This window comes from Aquila chrysaetos, chromosome 25, assembly GCF_900496995.4.
Source record: "Aquila chrysaetos chrysaetos chromosome 25, bAquChr1.4, whole genome shotgun sequence".
Classification (NCBI taxonomy): Eukaryota; Metazoa; Chordata; class Aves; order Accipitriformes; family Accipitridae; genus Aquila; species Aquila chrysaetos.
The window spans coordinates 15,986,125-16,012,376 of NC_044028.1; the positions used below are offsets into that span (position 1 = coordinate 15,986,125).

A 26,252-nucleotide genomic window follows, 5' to 3' on the forward strand; every position below is an offset into this window, starting at 1 on the left:
TCCAGGCCCTCTGACCATGTATTTAAACTACATTCCACGGTATGCTAGTTGACAACCGTACAAAGCAGAGGAATATTTTTTCCCATGAAGAAAAATATCACCAAATTGAATTACCGTGCTAACATGAGCAAATAAAATTTATTTAGCAAAAGAACACTTAGTGAGATTATCTAATTAAAATTATTCAGACTTACTTTGCAGTATAAATATTTTTGAAGAAGGACACCAGGTAGTACAGTATCTAGTCCATGGAAATTTATTAGCTTTGAGCTTTAACCCTACAACTGTCAGCTCTGATTGGAAAAATTACATTCAAGGTTTTGTAGCAAGAAGTGATTAAGTGCATTTACAAAGTGAGGACATCAGTTCCCAAGCTACCTAACATCAATTAAAGGAGGCCAAATTAAATCGATGTTCTAATTCCACAAAATTAATGGTAACTTTTTTTTAATAGATGTAACAACATTTCCCTGAGGTCCTGTAATAAATTCTTATCACAGCAACTCATGTAGAAAGTAAATGGTTACCTATCCATGAAAATCCAATGTTTAAAATCAGTTATGGGAATGATGACAATGAGGTTCCTTGTAGCTTCTGTGTTCTTCTTCTGGGCATTTTAAATTTGATTTATTGTTTCAGAGTTCTTTCTTTTTAAACACTAGGAAAGCACGAAGGAAAAAATATTCTTCTTCATTATGGAAATATTCAGGAAATACTAATTTTTCATATTAGTTCTTTTTAAAGACAGCATTCCTCTAAACTCATGGGATCAGGAGCTAATTAAGGTTACTTGTAATTACTTTTAATCAAAATGCAATCACATGTCTTCACTTCACAACATTTATAAAAAGGAAAAAGGGATTGTTTCATTATTTTTCATTTTTAAAGAGTTTGGTGACAAAAACCACATACGTCAATTTTCCACATCGTCAGTCCTGCTCTAAGAGCATGCAACTCTGGTATATGGATGTCAGTTAGGAGGGTAGAATCAGAACATTGAGCACATATGGGTGAAATATTGTGAAGCCTGTTATTAAAAATTTGCCATTAACTGGATGTGGACACACAGACCATGCTTTGCAGGAACAAAACACACCTGAAGACTCCCTGCTTAAGAAAATGAAAACAGAAAAGCCAGGGAATAAAATTCAGTTCACTGTTCAAAGCCTTGTTTCTGCAGTTGGGGCCACACAGTGGTTGGTTAATTGCTTAAAATATTTTGTAATATTAGTTTTCTAGTGTTGTCCATGGCATGACAATTTCCACCTTGAGAAACCTTCAAAAAAGTTCAAATACATGTCTACGTGAGAACAACCGCACCCACTTTGAAAATGAATGCACCCCTTAAATTCAAATTACTACTCTGTAAGTCTCCTTTTTAAAAAAAAATCCTAACTGTTAGAATTGGAAAAAATACAAAGTGATCATTTGCAAATACAAAAGGAAAATTAGACCATCTTATCCAGAAGTGGAAAAGTCTAACACAGTGCCCTCTGGTAACATACTTGATGGCATTTCAGTACCAGCGTAACAGATTATCAAGTCACTGACAATATGTTCTCTATTATTAAGACTGGGATTCATCTTTGTAACTTTTTTGACAAAACATCTTCCATTCTTCAGCCCCCAGTCAAACAACAACAAAAAAAAAAAACCCAGAAAGTATCTCAGAACTAAAGGGAATTTTGGACTGGGTCATCGTATTGTTTTTCTGACAATTCTACCACTTTGGGGGGGGGGGGGGGGAGAATACACCAACATTTTACCAGTCTTTTCTACAAACAGTTTTGGTTTTGACAGCTTAGTGTTCAGCTTAGTGTTCTCTAGTGAAGGATTATATGGTCAGAAAAAAAACCCAGAAAACTGCCAGTTTCTATATGGGCAGTATAGAGACCAAGAGATCAGAGATATTTTAGACACAGTTTTGCAATCTAGAAGCTAATGTGAAGCCACCTACTATTTACAGCAGAGTATCTCAGTGAGACTAGCTATAGGTGATATGGAACTAAGTGCCAAATCATCTGTGGGAGAAGCAGCTCAATTAGTGGCTCATACAGTTGCTAAACTTTTCTCATTGTCTCTACCATAATGCACTTATAATTATTGGAAGAGACACATTTGACTACTCTACATGACTCCTTTAATTTGGTATTTAAATTATTCAGTAAAGAGCCATAAACCTAATTTTCTGCCAGTTACAGCTACAGCCACATTCAAAAATACTTGTTACTGCTGTTCTAACTCTTCTTGAGTTTTCTGTAACATCTCTCCTAAAATACTGTACTAAGCAGTAGAGAATCATAATGGAATATATTGTCCATATAACAATGAATAAAGTATTTATTAAAAGTTCAACAGAGACAGGTTTAAATTAGTTTGCCTGTTTGGTTTGGCTTCCTGTTAATATTAGTCTAGGTGTTAAACTGCTACTATGATTCTCTTCTGAAAGTAGGCTTCAAAACTAACTTAAAAACAGTATTAAGTTGTCAATGCAAGACAAACTAAACTAATGAACTTAATACAGTTCTTAGAACACTGACTTTATAAATTAAGTACATTCTTGGTGTTGATTTAGAAAGCTGTTTTGTAATGCAGGTGTTGCAGTGAATGTAGAATTCATCAAACATCACAGACATTTCCTCCTAGAACATTTTTCTGGTCTCTTAACAATCGGTGGCTTTACCAACACGTAATCATCTATGTTTATCTGTAGATGCCCTTCTGTTATTTGCCAGAATATATCACCTAGAGCTCAAATACTATGCTGTCTTCAATTTCATTTTTTCAAAATCATGCTGTATACGAAGAGCTGGTCAGCTGAGAGCTACTTTGCCTCCCCAGAGAAGTTACAGCATAAACATTCACTGAATCCAGAGCAGGAAAGAAATTCTCTTGTTATGTTTGAAGTCTAAGAATGTAAAGTCTGCAGAAAGAAGTAATTGAGTTTAAAAGATTGAACTCACTGAGCTTCTCTAGATGATTTGAAATCTGCTCTGAATTTCTTCAAATCCTATACACTACAACATTCACCATGTCCTTTGGGGATAAAGGGCACTAAGGAAGAAGAAAATGAGATACAGCAAGGAGGAGTAATTTTCAAACCAACTGCTGTGAGTTAGTCTGTTCTGTTATGGAAACCCTGTAAAGATGATTTTGAAGGCTTTAGCCTAGTCTCATAATCATAAACTCCCAATCAAACAGACAGTATCCTTTGGTTAGGAAAACACTTTAGTCATTCTGTAAATAATTCATCGTATGCGAATAATTCATCATAATGTGAATAAACCACTTTCAGACTCAAGGTAATTGGAAACTCTTTATTAGACCAGAAATCGGACTCCTGTTTCAATGGCAAAGAAATGTGGATCTGCTGGGGAAAAAAAAGTGCCTCAACAAGCTAATACATACCCTGGGCTGCCCTCTGCCGTTTCCTCTTTTGTAAGGTGAAAGATGTAGATCTTCCTCTGTATCCCAAAGTATACAGTTGCTTCACCCACAACAGAAATATTTTAATTATGCCATCTAAGAAAACTCAAGATTGAAGGGATAGAAGAGGAAATTTTTTGGCTATGCCTTGTTGACCCTTCTTCAAAGCTGTCATTACTGAGGAGGAGAAAGGGGTATATTTCACCTATTACTTGCTCAGCTTCCCCACTTTCTTTTATGACCTGACAGTCTCTCTCCCAAGTCTATTAATCTATTTTCTTCACCTTTTTTAAGACTGGGCAGGAGTTTCTCTCTTCCATTCTCCCTGCAGCAGATACACCACAGGTACCTGTACCACTGGTACACCAATACAGGTAACTACTGTTCATCTTCCCAGAATCTCACCTTATGAAAAGCAGGAGCCACAGAACAACACTTTTTTTTCTTGCCTCTATTATAGAAATATAAGCATTTCTCCAAACAGCCACTCCAGTCTTAAATCCCCTTGAACCCTATGTTTTTACAGGAGGATATGAAACATAGGTAATAGCTAGTCAAACATGAGTGGGAAAGCAAACAATTTTAATACTTCAGTCAAAAGAAAAAGAAAAAAAACAAACCAAACACACACTTCCCCCAAATACCACCTTGTAAGTCTGGCTATTCACCTCTGCAGCAAGTATTGCTAGTAAGTTTTTGTTTAAGACATACAACGTGAATGGTCAGCAGCACCTTTCCAAACCACCTAGTGAAGAAAAGAAGTCCCAAAACAAAATGCTGTTTGGTTCAGAATTGCTTTACTTGTGAATTAACTTACGTAAAACCTATTTTTTACAAACCCCTTATTTCCCCTAAATATAAAACCATAATACTCTATAACTTCTGCAATCAATGTTTTTGTACTGAAGGAAAACTACATTACTTTTGCACTTTAGTGAGGTTTTTTGTGTTTTCTCCAAACTACTTGTATTTCATTCATAAACTTTTGCCAAAATATCTGTTTTTCCCATTTTGTGCACAATGTTAAGTAGCAGTACAAGGCTTAATTAATAAGAAATATGGTCTTTTCTACATTTTTACATAATACAGTTTTTAACAACGTCTTATGCAGTCACTTTAGTGCTACTGGTCTAGTGCCTTTGTAAAATATTACTTACTCTTTCACTGATAGGACAGGCTTATTTCTTTGCATATCATCAAGTACTGCCTTATTTCAAATATTAGTAGACTCGCATCTTTTACCCATACAAAGAAAATTAGTATACTCATGATATTTGTGTTTGCATATGTGCATGCACCTAGAAAGGCATCGCTATCATGTTAACCTCAGCTCACAGACAGTAAATGAAAAAACTGATCATATTTAACAGGTGTCAACCCAAGTTAACTGCAATACATTGATAGGTGCTTAGCTCTGTTTCAGACTGAAAGCTCTTTCTTGGTGTCTTTAAGGTAGAAAAGTAGCTGAGGAAAAGACCAAAATCAGAGTGCGCTACATTGCAGCGATTCATTCTATTACACTAATGAAGGCATTAAGTTGTTGAACTAAATAACTGCTGAGAAAGTATCTTTTTTTGACCAGACATTGCAGTCCCCAAGCCAATGGGACTTTTTCCTGTTTAACAGTGAGGTGTGGGGACTGATAATTAATAATTTAGACTCTTTATATTCCTAACCTTCTGCCACCTTCTACCTAAATTAAGATCACATTCACTGCTCTTAAAAACTGGCATAGCTCCATTAAAGCACAGCTCCATTAAAGTTTATGAAGCTCTGCCAATTTACATGGCAGAGAACTTGGCCTGCAGTTTGTTTAAAGGTTATAAGCTTTGCCTGCAAAGATTACAATTCCATGTGGAATTCAGCTAGTCTTTAATTTATACAGCTGCCCATGTCAGCCAAAAGGTCTTTACTTTAGACAATCAATGAAATAGAACAATGAAAATTTTAACCACATTTCTATATTCTTATAGGTACCTAGGAAAGGAATTCTTTTATCACATTATTTTACATTGTACTGATGAAATTCCATCTTTTTCCCCTGTTGTTATGAATTGGTTTTGTTCAATATCAAGGGAAAAGAACACTTTTTTTTTTCCAATTATAGAAATAAAATAAAAGAAAAAACTTTATTCACTATACTTTTCAATAACAGAATTTCTAGTGTAGGTTTTCAGTGTATAAACTGAATAACCAACTGTACCCTTGATAACCTGATTTAGAATAATTAGTCAAAAGAAAGAGAACAGTCCCCAAACAAATTTCACTACGTCTAAGGATGGAAGAAAACCTTTATAAGCATCAGAAAGAAACTTACTTGGAAATGGGTGGCTTCTTATTTTAAATAACCAATGGTGAATACTAATGTATTTTCAACTAAAATTTCCTTCTGAATTTTTTCTGTGATTACACTTTCTTTGCTAACTAGGTACTTCATAAACATGACAATTGTTACCAATGATTTTTCACAGCATATGGCCAAGAGATGCATACAATTTTAATGGAAAGAGTGTGCAAAAGCCTTCTTAATGTTAATCCTTGCAGCAGGAAGAGGTTTATCTTCAAACAAAGATCTACTTAAAGATGTTTGTGACAGCTGAGGAATTTATCTCCAATTCTTTTTGCCTGTGGTGTGCCACATTGCTATTTTTCCCATAGCAACGTGCAAGAAGCAAACTAAGATGTCATATACATAATACAGAGATAAAAAATGACCCTATTTCCATGTCCATGTGATAAATGGAATGAAAGTTCAGTGAACACATATTTGCACATTAATTGAACTGCATGATTCTGTCCTGTTCAATCAAGTCACTACTGTATGTACCACAGGGAGTTTTTCCCAAAGAATCATTAAACCAACTTTATCGCTCAAACACATACACATTTTCACCTATTTATCTTCCTGCCTTGCCAAGATAGAAAAAAAAGTTACCTCTGCATATTCACATGATTGAAAACACATACACATGAATTTATATATTACTACATCACATTAATATGATGAGAATCTGAACTAAGTGTCACTGTTCACTGTAATAATCAGAGAACAAAGGTACTTGATCAACTTTTGTAGCCTATGAATATTTAGGAGACATTCAGCTTTGAGAATATTAAGTTTTCCCTTAGAAATCAAGTTTCCTTTGGCTGATTTAATCATCAAGATCAATATGGCACATCTACAGTTCTGACAGTATGATACTCTTCAAATTCACAACAAAAGGACTGAGAAAAGTGTGATTAATAGGGCATCTTTAAAATCTTCATCAAAACATGTTAAGATCCTCGTACAGGGGGCAAAAACTTACAACTTTTAGCAAGAAGACATAGAAGTAAACTAAGAAACAGAAACAATAAACAGAGTGCACTTTGTAGTCAATACTAACCCTTTAGTGAGACTAGCTTATATTCATTTCTGTTGCCATCAAATCACTGATACGCATTGCTGAAACATATTCTGGAACAACATACTATTAAAAGTTGTGCACGCACGAATACGCACAGAAAAGGCATACATGATGGTTCACGGTTGTCATTATTTTATTAAATCTAGTTACCTTCAAAAGCCTCTGTAGGAGTCCTGTCCAAACAGATTCTGGGGTGTGCACGGGGGGACTTCCCCTTTAATAGCACACTTTCCAAAATACAATGAAATCCCAGTCTGAACAAAAAGCCAGACTTATGTCACACTATGTTCCATACACAGCTTTAGAGTCCTGACCAAAGGGACTGAGCAGCATTTGAGTGACAAAAGGACAAAAGAGAAGCCTAGGAGAACTTAACAAAGCAGACCTCGAAAGAAAGATAGAGGGTCTAAAACAAAACAAAACAAACAAATCTAAACAAACAATTAAAAGACTTTCCAGAGATAGAGACTTTATTAGGGAAGATTGTCATCTTTAAATTAAACAAATTTAGGTAGCTGACTTAGTCCATGAACCATTTTTCATACAAACATTAAAAACAAAAATCCTAGTCTGAAACCTGTATAGGCAATGGGAGTCTCAGCTATCAGAGCCACACAGAAGAATCTGCATGGTATAGTAATGATAAAGATTTTAGTCAACAAATACTATGATGTTGTTTTGCAATCACTCTCCTAGAAGCACCATGAAGCACTTGGGTATACCTTCAGACTGTACTGGGACAGCTGAAAAAAAGATCAATTTTAAGAGCTTACAAGCCCCAAGCTTTTGTCAGTGGAATCGAGTAAAGACAATTTACGTGACCAAGTCTCTGGCAAACTGGATGACAGCTAATACCTAGCACTTATTTAAAGAAATACAAAACAAAGGCTGAAGTTCCAATCCTATCTTTTACAAATGCTCTTTTTAATAATGTATAATCAGTAAATTAGTCAACTGGTTATGTCTAAACTGATGTATTGCATGATTCAACAGATTTGGGTTTTTTATGAAAGTTTGTCATTTCCATTCATTATCTTTTGTTGAACTATTTGCTTTTCAATGGTAGAAGCTTCTGCTTCTATGAGTAAAGTAGTCCCCAAACCATAAATTATATCCTACAGTTTTGACATCATTTATTTTCATAGCATTATACATGCCAACCTTTTGACTACTCAAGATCAAAAGAGTTGCTCTCCAGGCTCATATTTCACTATAGCTCTCATATTTTATGCAGCAAATTAGGTTTTACAGTAGCAGCTACAGCAAGACCGTCTCTCGCACTGCACAGCTTAAAATTACTGTAGAAGATTTCATATTGAAGGAGCATGATCCTATAAATTCATACTCAAGTAAAAAATGGATGAAAACTTTCTATAATTCCTTCCCATCCATTTTGTACAGGTTTTATGCATATATATGTAACTACTGTGGTTAAACCTTGAAACTATAAAAGGTAGTCAGGATTCTGCCTTTGGTAATAAAAGTTGGAGGGGAATCTCACAAATACTAATGAAGGCAGGTATTTTAAGTGTTCAGAGGGAGGTGCACTCAAATCACGTTCAAAGGTCACCTACCAGGCATGCACTGCTATGAATTTCTTTTCTGCCACATTTGGAATGTCCATATTAACTTGTCAAGATAATTGCTACAGCTGGGATTTCCCGTCACCGACAATCAAGAGTTTATTAGGTATCTGAAGACACAGGTAGGTGCTCAGCAGGATTTATATGTGACACTGAATTACCCGTAGACACCTTTCAGTGGCAGTTCAGACCCTTACTCAGCTTATATACTCGTAAAATACTTTTCAGTGGAAATTATTTATGGGTAAATATCAAAATAACTTCTGCACAGTTTTAACTGTTCAGTACTAAAAAGTGGAAAAGCAAAAATTACTCTGACACATAATTCTTGAATTTACACTTAAAATTATGAATATTCTTAGGAGTAATATATTAAACAATTATCAACTGATTGCAATTATCTTTTTTTTAAAAAAAACTAGTGATACCTATTCATATACAATTTCTGATAGCTTATGACTCAAATTTGAAGGAATTTCAACAGATCAAGCAAAAAGGACCATCTTACTGCAATAATTATCCTCTTGATAAATTCTAAAGTCCTGCTACAAACTATAGAGATGGTAAAACCCTTAAAATAATCGTCATTATAACTATATGGAAAGCATTAGGCTACACTTGTATAGAAATTGCTACTGGTCTTTAAAACGCAAATATTTTCTTGCTCTAAATACATTAACGATATGAACATTAAAAAAAATACTAATAGCAAATTCTTTATCAGCCATCATGACTGACCACTCAATGCCTCATTCCTCTTTTAAGGAAGAGAAAATTTACAGCTGGATAGGATTAACAATGCAATAGGTTCAATCAAATGCCTCGTCTGACACAAAGTATCGATGCATCAGAAAAGGGAGAGGCTATAACCTATTCATTCATTCTGAAAAAACAATCTGAAAATAGAAATGGAAATGTCTTCTGTCCTGAGCATGTACTTACCCCAGAGTGATGGCAGGCTAGGTCCTTGCATGTTAAGCGTGCTTTGGAGAATAAAGTAGGACACAGAGGCTAGGAAGACTGAATGACATGTTTTTATCTACCATGGATTTTTAATACAACACCTGCAATTTTTCCTAAGAGTATCCAACCAAGTATTCATGTTTCCCCAAATAAAGTTTCCATTGATAAAATAGTTTTCCCATAGAAATAAATCAGCCAACAGGATTTAAAAATTACTCGTATACTAGCAAAAAGAATTGTAAGCCTACTAGGAACAGAGCGCACTGCAAACCATCGAAACAATAATAGCAGAACAATATTGGTAGATGCATATTTTCTTAGAAAGTTCTGCTATGTGTTTACACACAGTCTTTTACTGTCTCCTTTTCAAAAATGAGTTAGTTCACTTCTGCATTAAAACTTGGAAAAACAGATAGTATGGTCTTACTGGAAATGAAACCCCATGGTTCTGCTACTGACCTGCTACACGGCTTCATTTTGCTCTAGCCATTTCATGTATTAGCTACGTAAGTGCATAAGACCTTCGAAATACTGTGTAACACATGCCTGTACAAAACCTGAAAGACTATGATTCCAGCTGGGGCCTCTAGGCATTAGTGTAATGCAAACAGACAATAATATCAGCAAGTACAAATGCACTGAATGGCTTTCAGACCATATCGGTTTAAGACACCTTGCATATGCATCTCTCACATCATTCATGCAAACATATTTCCAGAGCAACACAAGCATACATGATTTTTCATAAACATTTTATGAACAAAAAATAAATGAAACAATTGTCAGTCCTGTCACAGGATTTTTCTCCACTCTCCACCCCACACACACAGCAGCAAAAGGGCGACTCAAGTGTAATACATTTATTGGTCTTTTCAGAAACATACCGCTCACCAGGTCTGACCTATCCCTTCCACGTAAGGGAAGTGGGGGGGCTTAACAATGACATTTCTAATAAACAAGGACCTTATGGATTGCAGTATAAATCAGTTCCAGTTTTGTTATCGTTACAGCCACATTCTGCCTACTATTCTGAGGTTTTCCTTAAACTCTGATTTAATAACCTCCTTGGCTTTGAGCTGATTTTGATTTCCAGTTTTATTGAGACATATTGGCAGCCTTTTCTTTAGGAGAGTAAAAAAAGTCTGCCTTGACATTCTTCACATAAAAGCAGGCAGAGAGCTTACACACAGTTATACTAAACTTGTATTGCCATCATGCATGACCTCTAACTTCTCACAAGAAGGTGGCCTTGAACTTCACAATCATTTATTCAAAAGTTGGGGAGGAAAACAGGAATTATAAGCAGCTTTCTGTTCTCTATTTTGGTAACAACTTTTGTTTCAAAAAGAGTAAAAGAAATGATGCTTTCCTCAACATAAAGATTATTTATACTAACAGCTAATTAGAAAGAAGGACACTCTGGAATGAGCCACATAGTTTACTGAATGAGATGTCTTGAAGGGGACAAATGCATGTTCAGAAAAGCAATAAAAGGACTCGACTGCCATATACCTCTATTAGATAAAGTTAGCAGACCTGGAAAAAGTCATTCCTCAAACTATGTTGTTCCAGGGAATTATGTGAAAATTTTATTATAAAGTATTGTGTATGTTATGGCAATTTATACAGTGTATAGCTGTATTTGAGACTGTTCTCAGGCCCATTTTGTAATGACATTAACACGATTCGTTATGTGTTTTATTGTGCAAGAGACCAGAGTAATTTGTTATAAAAATCTTCATATTTGACTACCTATGTACGAGTTACTCTTTTTTAAGATGCTTCTAATTTGCCTATTTACAAGACCATGACACTAAAAGACACAGTGTAGGCAGATTCGGCAATTATTCATGGAAGGCTTTGCTGCCTACAGCTTTGACTCTGTCACTATTTATTGCCCCTTTGTGTTAAAAGATGGAAGAAAGGTCTTTGGATTACTTGACAGCTTCCTCTAGATGTACTTGTTTCTCTACAGTTGGTATGTGGCAACCAGCGTTTGGGAAAAAAAAAAACCAAACTCTTGTTTGTATCTTCCTAAAACATTCAATAGTAATACAAACATGCTAAGTTTTCATTCAGACTTCATACAAAATTCAGGAAGGGAACACAGCTATGTCAACTAAGAAGAACAGGAATAATCAGATTTCAAGACTACTTGGATGAAGAACAACGAAAGAGCAGTTCTTATAAAAGATTTTAGAAAGCAAACGTATGTACTTTTTTTTTTTTTTTCAAAAGCAGACTAGAGATCTTGTGACACAAGCACTATACGGTAGCAAAGAACTGAGGAGCTCAGATGAGTTAAGACACGATGCAAAGGTAAGCCAGAACAAGGCTATTTTGGCTTCTACCTTTCTCAGAACTGTTCAGGAAGACCAAAGAGTCCAAAAAAAAAAAAAAAAAAAAAAAAAAAAAAAATCAGTCAAAACATGAGATCACTCATGTACCACTATTCTCAAACCTGAGGAAATGTTTTGTATGTCATCCACACAGTTATTTAAGGCATGTTAGCCTCAAAATACACCCAAACTGTTATGCCTAATATAGAGTGTGCTATGTAGGTCCCTGGAAGAAATCTTGGGAAGTTTGCCATTATGTCAAAGAAGTCATTCCCTCAAGTTGAAAACTGTGTCTAATTCAAAAACTCAGCAACCAGTTCTGCATGCTTTTTATTCTTTTTAGTTGTTATTCTTGTGAGTTATTCCACTGAATTCAGTAGGACTATTTACAAACAACACTACTGTCCTGATTCAGGAAAGCACTTAATTATCCTTTACCTTCAATTAGGATTTTCCCTGTATTGGGGAACTTGGACATTTCTTCTAAGTACTTTCATGAATGGGAGAAACAGCATCTAACAATAACCTCTTACATATAGATTTGTGCCTACTAAGTCAGCTGGTCCATAGGCTGAAGCACAAAGGCCAGCTGAAAAGCTTTTTTAAAGAACAACCAAATGTGTTAACTCTCTTAAGGTTTTCAGATGGTGAAAGTACTAACAAAGCAACACAACTGACCAGCTCAGAAACTTGTAATATTTCTAGAATTTTACACACACAAAAGAAAAAAGTATATGGGAACATTTTAAAAATAAATGAGAAAACAGACTTCATAAGGGACAAAAATTGATAGTAGAACCTGTACAGTGACAAATCTAAGCCCCAAAAAATCCCATTACAAAACAAGGAACTGAAAGTACTATTTATTAGTGGACTTTATTGATATAAGAGCAATAGGCATTTTAAATAGTGCAACAATGAAAAACCAGATATAAATCCTACTCCCAAAACTCTCTGAGACAAGCCAAGTATGCAATTGAATCAGACCAGCAAGACTGAACACTAATACTATACAGTCTTAATCTAAATAAAAATGAATTATGTCATTCTTTTACAGTATGCAAGTGAACTTGTGTCCTTGCTCTTTAAAGTAACTTGCACAGTTTATCTATTCTCTTTAATAATGCAATTTAATTTACCAAAGGTTCATATTAAAAATTTATCTGACTACAGCAGTTAGAGTCACCTAGACATTTTGTCATAGTTAAACATTAGCTTTGGAGTACATCACAAATTCCCTACTGTGAGTCTGAGACCTGCTTCATATAGAAACGCTCTGAGCGTCCAATTGACATTACATTTAAATGAGTCAGTAACTGTGCACTGAATAAAAATATCTGTCAGTTATTAAAAGTGCAGTGACTTATTCAACAGCAATGTTCAAGAGACAAATGCAGTATAACACATGTTAGTGGTCACAAAGGACTGCTATTTTCACTTTAGCAATCAGTTATTCAAAATATACTCCAATAATCATAATATTTTCACCTCTAAGAATAGCGTTAGACCCATTAAGACCATGTAAAGTACTCACACATGAATAGAAAAGCTGACAAAAAAAATGCAAATCCAAAATGATCAACCTAAATTATAGCAATGTCAAGTACCCAACGCAGGCAACATACAATACAGTTAATGTCATTCCAAAACTTAACAAGAATTCAGCTAGTGGCATTCTGTCATAAAACTAAACTTCTCTCTCATGTCCCAGTCTGTTCACACAGCTTATGTCATGTGTTACCAGGTAAGTGAGGCAAGCTAGATGTGGACTTGGAGGGAATGTATGCCAACCACCAGAACTGACTTTGGAGCAGATACAATACCTTCTTTGCTGTGAAGCAAAGTAGAAAAATTGAAGGGCATAGGGAAAAGGTCAGATAGCCACCTTCTGTTGATGGAAAATTATAACACATGCTTAACAAAGCTCTGAACTATGTGGTTTCAATGCCATGGAAATCTTCAGAAATACCTACAAAATGGTAAAACTTCCCTAGGAGGACTTTATCAGCTTAAACATTGTTACAACGAGACAAGAACTCCAAAGATTGGCTCACTGAACACTAGAAGCAGCAAAAGTGCCATACTGAAGTCTCTTAAATTTTCACCCCAAAATTGTAAGAAAGCTAGCCCCGCTATCAAAAGCGCAGACAACTATTTAACATTCCACCAGTATAAGACAGGATTTCTTACCTCAGCTTTGCTGGCAGCCGGCGTTGTCAAAACCTGAAAATTACAGGAAAAATGCATTAGTATTGATTCAACAAAACAGGAGTGGGATTAATTTGCTTTTGAGGTAACTGACATCAATTGGTTGTTATGGCTTGAGGGAATGGAACTGAAAAGAACTGTCTTTCACACTGTGAGGAGACTATTCACCTTTCATGCACATCAGAAGGCAAAACCAAGTATAAATTAAGAGTACAGTAATATTCAGGAATACTGGTTAAAAAAATTGGGAAACATACCAAAACAGAACTGGAAAAATATTTTTCTATTTTTACTAATTTTTAATTTTTTTCTGAATGGAAATGATGAGTAATGCAACTATAAGCCATTCTAGCACATCAAGACAATTACTAGGATACACTTTGAAAACAAGCCGGCTTAGTTTCATGGTGCTAGAAGCAACAGCAAGTTTGAAGAACACATTCCACATAAAGTGTGACAAAGAAAGACTTGCCAGCTTCTTCTCACTAGTGACATACTGTATCGGGTGCAGGTCTCCGGGTTCTGGCACCAAGGGAGCTGCAGGGGCCCCAGTGGGAAGAGGCCGGGCGCTGCTCCAGTTCTGACTCGGAGCAACCAAGGCTGTACTTAGCACAAACGTACTTCTCTCCCAAACAGCCATGGAACCGCAGCAACTATTTCTCTCTGTCAACCAAGGAATTAAATTGAACTTTGTATCTCTCTAGCTTTAGACACCAAACCATAACTAAATCAACTACTATCACAAACTTGCACAAAATTCAGTTCAAGCAATACAGATATAATTGTCGTTTATATTAAAGTACCTTTAACACAAACACTTTAAATAGACACAGATATACCTTAATATTATAGGTCAAATAGCACACACAACGTTAATAAGCTGTTATTAGACCATGAAAGCCATTAAACTGTGTTTGTAAAACAAAAATCTTTGTTAGAACTTTATGTCCCAATACTGTCGCAACTTTATTAGGTTGAAAAACTTTTAATAATCTCCTCACAAATTTAAGACTGACACCGAGCTATAATTCTGTCTACATGAGAATAGATCTTTCTTTATATTGTTGTTAATAATCACTTTTAAAGGACATCACCAATTCACCCCAGCTTTTAGGCGCAGGAGAGGTAGTGACCAACCATGACTCAGTTTGAGGGGAGGGGAAGGAAAGCACAGTTTATTGAATGGAGCTCAGCCTGTATAGCAAAAAAGACAATTTGTGTGCAGAGCTGCTGTTCAATGGAAGACATCTGTGGATTCATCAAAAAATGATTTCAAAGGAATTTAGGAATGGAAATGAACTCCTGTCACATCACAACAAGGTACCTGCAATCACAAACAGTTATTTAATTTACCCTGATTCAAAAACAGATTCAGCTCCATTTGAAATGTGTATCTTTTGTCACTAATAGGATTTTTGAAAGCTGTTCAAGAATTTCTCTCACACAAGCAGAACTTACCTTATTTAAATTCCATTTATTTACTAACAACCTATCACCTTTTTTTCTTTCTTATTCCTCTTCTTCATGATTCTTTAGCGTTAGCAGTTATTTCTCCTTTCCAACACAAACCTTACGTAAAATCATATCTATTCTCTGCTAGCATTCCATTGGGCTTAACACGTCACTCTGTTAGTGTCCCCTCACAAGAAGGTCTTTCTACTGATAAATTCAGTAGAGTTACACTCTACTTACCACAATTTAAATACATCCATCTTGGAGGCAAATAACTAAAAACATATACTGTAGAGGATATACCCAAAACCTAGCCTAACTTAAAACACCTGAATTTGGAGTGGCATTTCCTGAAGCTCTCATAAATCCTGCTCTAAACCATCTTCCAGAGGTGCCTATCTCTATCAAATAAGTAAGTAATGTGAATATAACTGAACAATGTGACTATTCCAACCAAGGACTCACTAATGCCTTGAAATATAATTAAATACTCTTCTATTTTAATAAATCACCTTATATGTCCGAAGACTGTATTTCTCTTTTATACAGCTATATCTTCCTGTTGCTTTATAGTCATCCAGTGGTCAACTGGACCACTGGACATACTATGCCCATATTCTTCTTCTCCAAGTTACTGCCTGATAAATCCCTGTTCAGCAGTTGAATTTGCATTAGTTCCTAGAAGCATGACCTTTTACTTGGTATTACTAACATTAATTCACTTTTTTTATTTCAATCTGCTAGACCATCCATCTCTTCCTGGATAACATACCAGGCTCTTCTATATTAGCAATTCCTCCCAGCTTTACATTTTTATCAAATTTCATTAGCACATTCTTATGCCAAGCATATTAATGAAAAATTATCAAATGAAATGACAAATAACTCAATACAGTCACGCTGCTAAGAAAAGCATTATTTTGAGCAATGCAGTACTGTGGTGACACCTGTTCAGCAGGGCAGGTTACCAGAGTTATGTTAGTGAAGTACTTCACCAGCCCTAGCTAAACAGCTGAGAAAACTGTACTGTATCCAGGCTAGACACAGGGATATGAACGTATCCAGAGATACTTCAGAAAACTCTGTAAAATGATCCTCATACCAGAGGGACTATGATCTTTAACAGTATACTCATCACTATATAAATGGAGACAGAGATGGAGTGTTACTATTTAAAATAATGACATTCCTCAAGCTAATGTTTAATTAATAAACAGTAAAACACATTAATTTAATATTAGAGGTCAAATAACACTCATTAAATTAATGAACTGACTACTGTTAGTCTGTGAAGACCTGACAATTATCTAAAAGTTTTAACAGAGCTTTTTATTTAAGTTTAGGTATTTTAATGCAGTGAACTACCATTCTATTTGTATGACTGATTTCTTCCTCCCCTTCATCCCTAGCCCCCTCCCCCAGTTCCTGAAACTTATAATTTCTAGACCAGCAGCTCTATCTTCTGTCATGTTTGAGAAGTCAGTGAATAAAGACGCAAGAGTAGTATAATGCATATGACAAAGAATAGCAGTTCGGAAGTCATTCTTTGCTGTAGGCTTTTGCAAAAAAATGTCTGTATGTCACAGTGTGATTGCTCAATTAAATCCTCTGAGAAGGTATTGCCAGATTTCAAGCTCCTTAAGCAGAGCACCCACTGAGATCTGCAGCCAAGTCACCTGAGACACAAAACCAATTTATTCATCCCCATCCTGGGCAATCCTGGGTAAGGAAGTACCTATAATTATGTCTCGATAATAACCTAATTGTTACAGAAGGGGGGGAGTGGGGACAAGCCACGGTGAGGAGCAGGGAGCGAGAACTGGAGTGTAGACAATGTGCCTGTCACAACTAGTTGAACTTGCTTTATAAAGCTGGTGGCTTCCTTTGTAGATCATCCTACCTGCAATAACCTATTGTTCTTACCGATGATTTGTATGAAGTATGACGTTCTTTTACTGTCTCTTGCTGTACCCCTGACATTTTATGTACTAGTTAAGACAGCAGCAATTTCATCAAGAGAAATCGCAGCTTGGGTGAGGAATTCCTGTCTTGCTCACCATAATCCCTCTGTGACACAAAAAACCCAATGGTTTTATGTCACTTTCTCAGGGAAGCTGCAATTTATTTTTCTTGTGCCAGAAGCTATACATGACTGACAGAAAACATCCTTAAAAATGGCTTTTTTGCTACTCGTGAAAGTTGCACTCAATTTAGAACTTCCCATTCTACATAAGGAATCCCATGAATACTGACAAAAATGTAGATATGGTGGTAACACTGCAAACACAGTAAACGGTCTTTTAAACTATGCTTACTGGTTTTAGCATTTAGAAAGGTCTTATCTTTAGGTGCATGCAGATGTAGTTCCTACTCTCCAGAATTAATTAAAAGGACAGTATTTGCCATTCTAAAACAGTATCTGAAGAGTTGCCATTTGTTATGTATCTCAAGCCAGCACCTTAACACAAAGAAATAAAGGAAACCTTCTTGAATGAAGAAAGCTCCTGGAACATGAAACTGGAAAGCTCATTTAATGTAATTTTTGTATTAAATATATATGAAATTTCCTGTGTAAAAGCTCAAAGATAAAAAGGCAGGAAAAAAATTAAAGGGACACATTATGAGCCAGGATTTCCATGTAACACTTGCCTGAAAATCAGTAACCATTTCACAAAACTGTCTCATCTCATTAACATGTGAAGCCCTTTTTCTGTGTTACTTATTTTTCTAGAGAAGATATTTTCTTAATTTTTTCAGCTTCTCACATCAACCTGAATCCTGTACATTTTAAAAACCACACTTTTCATCTTTGATATATTTCCACCTTCCTAGGTTCTCATGGAACGAGAGAAGGGTTATTTCAGTCCTAGTACAGGGAAGAAAATGCATGGAAGTCCTTCACTGTCTGCTCACATTTAGCTCATCTTGTTTCAAACTCACATAAGGCACACGTATGTGCTATGTTACAAGAACACTCATTGAAAGAGCTGCAACCAAAGGTCCTTTAGTTGAGTGAGCATCTTTTCTGCACTTCACTGTGAACATCATCTACTTCCAAAGAAGGATTAAAAAACCCCAAAATGCTGCAAATAAACATTGACAATAAGCCTAAGAAAACCATCTCCTGTACTTTGGACTTTAGAAATTCTTTTGGAATATGAGGCAAAGAGGATTTTGAGAATGAAGAAAATATATAAACCTAAAAGAAAAAAATTAACAAGACTGGAATTGTCAATAGCAAGGAAGAATCGGGTTTATTTCTTTTTCTTCCACCACTGACATTAATAAAGTGACATGAGAGCTGTTTCCTTCAACAAACAGATATTCTAGAAAGTAATTTTATTAGAATACAGCTTTTGATGTATGTAAGCCACCTCTCATGTTTTTGCAGGGGTGTTAGAAGACAAACATGAGTAGCATTCATGTCATACAGCATGATTGAACTTTTGTGTAGCAATGAGTGGAACATATGGCTGAACATGCAGGTCATGTTTCACTCAAACTCTGCCATGAGAGTTAGAAAAGTAGGAGACAGTGAGTCAAGTTACGTTTCTTTTTACAGGCAATTTAATTTCTTAGACATAAAATACCTGACCAACAAACAATTCTGGAAGAGACTGTCACTCTCTCTCACTCTTAACCAATACTTCCACTGCCTAAGTAGTCCTGAAACTACTGCAGTAAACACACCTGCAAGATAACTAACTAAGAGTTGCACTGACAAGGAGATCAAGGGCAGAAATTTGACAAGGTTTTGTGATTAGCTTGGCATTTATCTAAACAATTGTGAAATACTACTCTTAAAGGTTTGTCTCACTGAGCTTAGGCAGTTTTAAAAATTACAGTTTGATAATCACTGTGCTGCAACCTTTTATTAATTTCTGAATTCACCTGTGGTTTGGGACAGATGTAAGATTGATTGCCTATGGGTTTTTCCCCTTCTTCATTTGCCTGGAGCAGTCCCTAGTCTGGCTTCTCAGGATTCAGAACATATTTCTGATTGAGATTCACAGTCCATACCACTGAACAGAATTTGAGCTGTTGGAGCTATTTTGTGACAGGTGTGCAAAGAAACCACCCTTATGCTGAGTATTCTTCACTACCTCTGCACTCTATTATGCGAACAATTACCTACAATATCGTTGGTTCACTGTGATAGACGACAGCAGTGGAACAGGAAAAAAAAAAAAAAAAAAAGAAAAAAACCCAAACCAACCAACAGGGCTACCCCTTTAGTAATATCGCAGTGTAATGTCCGACACTTTCAGTGTTGACGAGATTAAAAAAAAAATATAAGCAAAACCATATTGTGATACTTTACTTCCTAAAGCACTATAACTATGAAATGTGAAATTCTAATGTATCTATTATGTAGCGAATTAATCATGATACATAGAGCTATAAATCTAAATTGTTCTTTTAATACATTTAAATATCTCAAAAAATATGCATGCAATAGATACCAGCAAGATATAGCACCAAAGTCTTGGATATTTTTTTAAAACTGGCTGTGAAGGCTTTAAGAGGTCTACGTATAGCAACTCCTCCCTTGACAACAGTGAATAGGCAAGCTGGCCAAATTCAGACTCTCTAGAAAAAGATAAATTTTGGTGTAGTCTCAACATGGACTATTGCCTGGGCAATGAAAACACACAACTATAATTTTAAAAGCTAAAGTTTAATTTTAAAAGTAATCTGTAGATTAGGCCAGCTAATGAAATTTATGCTCATGCACACATACATACACAGAAGTACATGAACCTCATAAACTCAACTGGGGCTGACAGGCCATGGGCAAGTGAGGCTGCTCAGAGCAACTAAAGCTCATTAGTGCCCTCAGGTTTTGCCCAAAGCTAGGACTGCTGCTGAAATGAACTGCTCAGCACTGAAGCCAGTCAATTCATGGCTATCGTAAAGCAGCTCTGCTGCGGCAAGTAGCTATCCCGTTCTCCTCCTGCCCTTCACCATTTTTCCTATAACTCCATAATTATCCCCAAATAATTATTCTACTTAAATAAGCAGTTGTGTGGGTATACACCAAATTGGGCAGGGAACTCACTTGACTTAAAACTAGCAAAGTCCTCAGCCCCACAGCAGCCGTGTGAGTTAAACACTCTTCTTCAGCACTTGCTCCTGAAAGCGCATTTGAGAAGTTACTTGAATATACTGCAGGGCCAGCTCTCTGGGTCTTCCAAAACGCTAAACATAATATTCTATCTATGGCTGTCACACATGACTGCCCATTAAAAAAAATCTAATATATTAAAGACATACATGGGTGGAATATGCTGAATAGAGAACAGGTAGATTCAAGACTTGTATTTCAAAGATATGTATCTTTAATTAAATTTTGCTCAATTTACTGCTATGGACAACAGTGTTAGATTACTCCAAATTTATGGAAACTCAGTAAGTATACAGGCAATGATTTTAGCAGCTGGTGAAAATTACATCTGCCCTTAAGTACTTCATAATAGTATTTATGATGCTCAGTTAATATTGGCTAACTGTTTAAGATCTTTCAGCTAAAATTGCTATATAAATCAGTATGCAAAACGTGGAGCAGTTATCATGGATAATTCACTTCATGTGAATTATCATGTCTCAGTCATGCCTTTTTTTTTAACTTCTGTAGGGCAATCTTGAGTAAACCCTGCCAAATAAGTAAGTAAATGGAAAACAAGACCCTAAACATTTGTTTTAACTGACATACACACTGTTCTTCATGAGATATGCCGTAGATTTGTGTGTCTGTAACAAAGCAGTTTGAAAATGAGATGGTTTTCTCTTTGAAATTTGAACTCACTTTTACAAAGAAACCTGCACTAGACAGAACTTGCCAAACGGTTCCTCTTTAACATTGGGAATAAATCCCACTACTCTTATAATGAGAGAAAATGTCAGTGCATAACAAGTTGACCATAAAAAGTACCAAGTTTTTGTGTGTAGTAAAAATGTATGGACTTTGTTATCTGTCCTTTTAAAAGTAACCCTAAGCCTACTTTATCCATAACTTCAGCAAAATATCCACATATACTGCTGCATTATAACCTATGATAATCTTGCCATTTCCGTAAGTTAACCAAAACTAGGATTTTGTACTTAGTAGAAGTTTTTGAAAAACCCAGAGCATAACTGCAATAAACTATATCTCAGATTCAAGGGAAACAAAGCATTTTCAAGTAAACCGTTAAGCCACTACAGCTTTTCCATGGATTCTGGGAAAAATTACATTAATGCTCCCTGCTTACTTTCTTAACTTAGCAAGAAGGAAATTAACTAGAATATAAGCGTAAACACAAAGATCTCTGGTGATTTTTTTTGTCACGTGTCAGTAATTTTGTAAGGCTACAGAGTACTGAGGCAAAAGGACAGTACGAAAAGTTAGCTCTGAAACAATTCCCTTACCGCCCCTGCCTCACAACAGCCCAGCAGCACTATTAGCACTACTCATTTCATCTAGGAGTAATAAACTCAAATTTTTTGGAATGTCCACATTATGCCAGAATAAAATAAAAATAGATGATGAAGCAAAAATGAGATAGATTCAGCTCCAGTGTCCACAGTAGCTACCATAATTGCACAGCTAGCTCATTACAGAAAGTCAGTCCCTTGAGTCTACCATGTCCCAGTTAAGCGACAGTAATAGAAAGCAGCTGTATGAGGACATTAGGTCAGCAGAATCATTAGCCCCTAAAATTGCATCACCATCACTCCTCTTTGGCAGCGAGGCTTTCACACATCATCAGGCTCCTAAACAGGAGGTCAAACATTGCGATGAACTTAACCCGGTAACTCCATTAACAATGAACTATGGCTCCAAGCTCCAAGGCAGTACACATCTCTGGAAACTTTCAGGAGTTTAATGAATTTCAGCCACCTCCCTGTGCCCCGACCTCCTCTGCCCCTGGGGCTGCTCTGGAAATCCGGTAAAGCTGACTGGAAAAGCACCAGCGCCCAAGGGAACGCCCCGTTACCTTTTGTTTCCCTGGGGTTTGTCACACAACCACCAAGAACCGCCTCTGTCTGGAAGCCACAAGCAGCGTCGAGACGCCGTAGCAGCGAGAACCGCCACACGCCGCCCGCCCGCCCACGGCCCGCAGGAAGGCGGCGCTACCAGCGCCACCGCCGGCTCCCGCGTGCGGCGGCAGCGCGAGGCGCCTGACAGGCTTCCGCGCCCTGGCGCCGGGTGGGCAAGGAGCGGCCGGCGGGTCTCGCGAGAGTTTGGGGGGGGGGGGGGGGGGGCGCGAGAGCGGGGCGGTGCCGCGGGCGAGTCTGAGGCGATGGAGGCTCGCGGCCCCCACCTGAGGGGAGCCATGGTCTGGTTTAAAGTCAGTCCGCAGAGGTTCCCTTCCAAAGTAAACTCTTTTATGAATGCCATATCCCTACTGAGAACAGCAGCCGTATCATTACGAGTTAACGGGTTTAAGTGGATTGTTTGAAAGAAGTTTGTCATTCTGAGGGACTGTAATGGAAAGCGGCACAAAGTACCCGAACCAGATCCCTCAAGTGACAGAAATCAGCATGGCTGCGCTGTAGCCGATTTCCACTAGTTAAAGAACTGGCCTAGTGCGTACATAAATGCCCGTATTCCAGGGGGACGTGTTGCCTCCTACATAATTTATACAGTTGTGCTTCGAGGCTGTGAGGCACAGAAATGAAGACAAAGTTCTTTGTCAACGCTCACATGCATTCTGATTAAAAAGGAAGCCTGTGAAGTTAGCCAAGGTTTTCTAAAGTCTGGATGCTCATTTCCACCTTTTACAGGGGTGAGTCAAAGTGTCCCCGGTGGGCTGAACGTTTCTGCAGCACTCACGTAAAGCGAGGGCCCTGCCTTTGTGGTCATGAGGAGTTTCAGTCAGGAAGGCAACAACCCTTCTGTCAATGTCAAAGACTAAATAAGTTTGACTATATGCTGATGTTCTTCAAATTGTTTCTACTAGCAATAGTTCTGGATGGTTTGTTTTGGGGAAATTAATGATGATACACCAAGGTCGTCGTACCTCTGCTGTAGTGAACAGATGTTAACATATTAGTGCCACCTTCCTGTGCTGCACTAAGCTAGAGCTGCTCCTGGTTGTCATTGTACGAGGGGAGCTAAAACCAGCCAAACAAAAAAGCCCATTCTAATAAATTCAGTCTAAAATTCAAACATTTAAAGAAAAGAGCTACTGCACTTTCAAAAGCTGTTACTCTGTATCATCCTCATCAAAACACGCCACTCTTTTTTTTTTTTTTTTTTTAAATCAACCCAAGGAGGCAGAACAATAAGAAACCAAATCTTTTTTCCTCTCAGCAGTATAGACCATTTTCAGTGCCATTTGTAAGCTGCCTATTTATTCCTGACATTCACAGCTTGAATATATCTCCAGCTCATGTTGTTCCGTTACACCGAGGTAGAAATAATCAAGAATTTTTCCATCTTTTTGCTGGGAGTCTTCAGAGCTCTGTTAAACTGGTATGAGATTATTGTGGTAAACTCTGCATAGGAGTAAGACATAAATACTTCCAAAGGCTACAGTTAGTAGAGAAGGCAGTAGCTTGCTGACTGGGAGGGAGGAGGACTGGTATAGGTTGGTGTACAAAGGTAAAATATAAGACATTTTGACCCATAAATCCCTGTTGTTCAGGTGGTCTTTAAACCAAATTTCTGTCCTCCTCTCTACACCTTATGTCATACCATGGCAGTCCCAGACTGTTGACGTCCTTGATCTAAGCTTCCCATTTTGTTTAAATAGTGAGTTGTTGTCAGAATATTCTTAGCAAGGCAATATTTCTCATCTAGTCCACTGGAGCTTGGTCCTGGTGATCTTTGGGATATGCTACAAAAGAAGACTTCTCCTCTCAAGCTGTTCTAGGGAAGAGGACAGGGGTTCATTTATGCAGGGAACAATTCACCTAGCGTGCCTGATTCTGGCTCTCTCTAGAGGGAAACTGAATTTTACAACTGACATTACAGACCTCTGTGGTAAAAATGTGCGCAGCCTAAAGCAAAGACATGAGTGCTAAACTGAAATAAACACTTTCTTCTTAATAATCTCGTAAAAACAACACATTTGCAAGTATGTTAAAAAAGGGCTGGGGATAGATCAGTATGATGAAAGCAGTGAGGTACTTCACCAGGACAAAGGAACACACAGGCCCTTTACTTCACAGGAAGTTTAAGATTTTTGGTCAGTATTGGTTAAGTTTTAGCTACTTAAAAGTACTTTCTTTCAACTAATTATATAATATTTGGAGGACACTACTAAAAAATGAATTATGTAAAAGGCCTCAGTGCCCTAAGAGTTAGCTACAGAGAATGAGTGCCATGTGTCAGAAAATTCAGAATTTTGAGTCATATTTTTAAATACCTAACTTCTGACAAAAAAGGTAGTCACTGTAGCTGGGAAATGGATAGCAATTCTTCCATCATTCTGGCCCCAAACAGGGGACTTAACATCAGCACAGCTTGAAAGTCCATTTGAACTGTAACAGGGCTGTAAAAAGCTCTTAGCATAAGCATTTCCTAACAGAAATTCTCATCTGTTTCTAAGATATGGCTGTTGTTTATTCAATACTGATAGGCATACAAAATAAAAGAGCTATATCACTCAGTGTTTCAAACCTATATGTAAAGCTAATTAAAATCCTTTACTCTGGATTTCTCGTCATTAGTAGGTTTATACCTGTCTCTTGGCTATACGTTTAGTACTGGCAAGCTTTCTTTTCTGTGAACTATGACAGTCAATAGATTTGAAATTTCACCCATAAATGCTCCCTTAGCGCAGTTATGCTATCAGTGGTGGTATATCAGCTAACTTTGCAGCCTCGTCTGTCACTTCTGACCATTACACAGAGCTCACTGACACAACAGTTATTAGAATTCCTAAAATTTATGAATATTAAAGGAGTCTTAATCCTTGGACTGAAAGATCACAGCAAGAGATGCTTATAATTCCCTAGGGCAGTAAGAAAATAGTGCAATGAATTATGTAAAATACTTTAAATATGTACACTACTAAAAGCCTTCATTAAGAAGCAGAAACTGTCAATAAGCAACACCTATTCTTCTCTTCATGAGATGATCCTCTGACTTTAAAGGTATGGTTAAAAAGCAGGATGTATAATATTCTGTACATTTCAGGATTTAAATCTAAACAATGTAATAAAATCCAGTAACAAGTGGTGTCCCTCAAGGGTCCTGCAGAAATGGCTTTGTCTTTTGGAATCTTCCCTGTGTACAAAACAAATTAAAAAATAAATCATCTTTTCTTTAAGCTCTCTGCTCCAGGATTTATGTACAGTGAATGATTTAAAAAATTAAGAAGTCCATGTGAAAGCTTTTCAATTACAACGTACGTCTTAAACACCTTTGATCAGAACCTCCAATAATTTATGTTGGCTCTAACGCTAAAGTCAGGCCTTATTGAAAAGCCCTGGCAGACTAGAAAAGCAGTGTTTAACTGCCTCCAGTTCTGTTTTGTCCAGAGAAAACCAAGGACCATCGAATAGCATCTCTGACATTCATATTTTCATTTTGACAAAAGGAAAAAAAGTGAGGTTTCTGAAGGAGTACCAGTACCAAAGGTGACCTCCTTGCATCTCAGTTTCCATTTCTGTTTTTCACAAAGTACTTATATTCCTGTACGAATAAAATTCTAGCAGACAAATGAAGACTCTTCACTTACTTGTTTAAGCCAACTCTGCTTGACCTGTATGCTGATCTCAACCCAGGTATGACTCTTTCAGAGCAGATGAAAGCTCTCCTGCCTGTGAACCTCGAATCAGGTCCTTACATCTGTTTACACCAAGGGAACATTACAGGGCTCCATCAGTTCAAGATGATAACCCAGCAAAAAAAAAACAGATTCTGTAGAGAAAAGTCACATCAA

The 26,252-nt window shown here is 36.9% G+C and overlaps 1 protein-coding gene across 7 annotated transcripts in view; it reads right to left on the reverse strand.

Annotated features, from left to right (window-relative positions):
* The window catches only part of RBFOX1 (RNA binding fox-1 homolog 1), a 1,358,224-nt gene that overhangs the window by 1,029,362 nt on the left and 302,610 nt on the right, over nucleotides 1–26,252 (reverse strand). For all 7 annotated transcript variants that reach the window (XM_030002529.1, XM_030002523.1, XM_030002528.1 and 4 more), the window contains one exon: nucleotides 13,909–13,941. In XM_030002529.1, coding sequence (XP_029858389.1) covers nucleotides 13,909–13,941 — 33 coding nt within the window. The remainder of the gene's footprint in view (nucleotides 1–13,908; nucleotides 13,942–26,252) is intronic.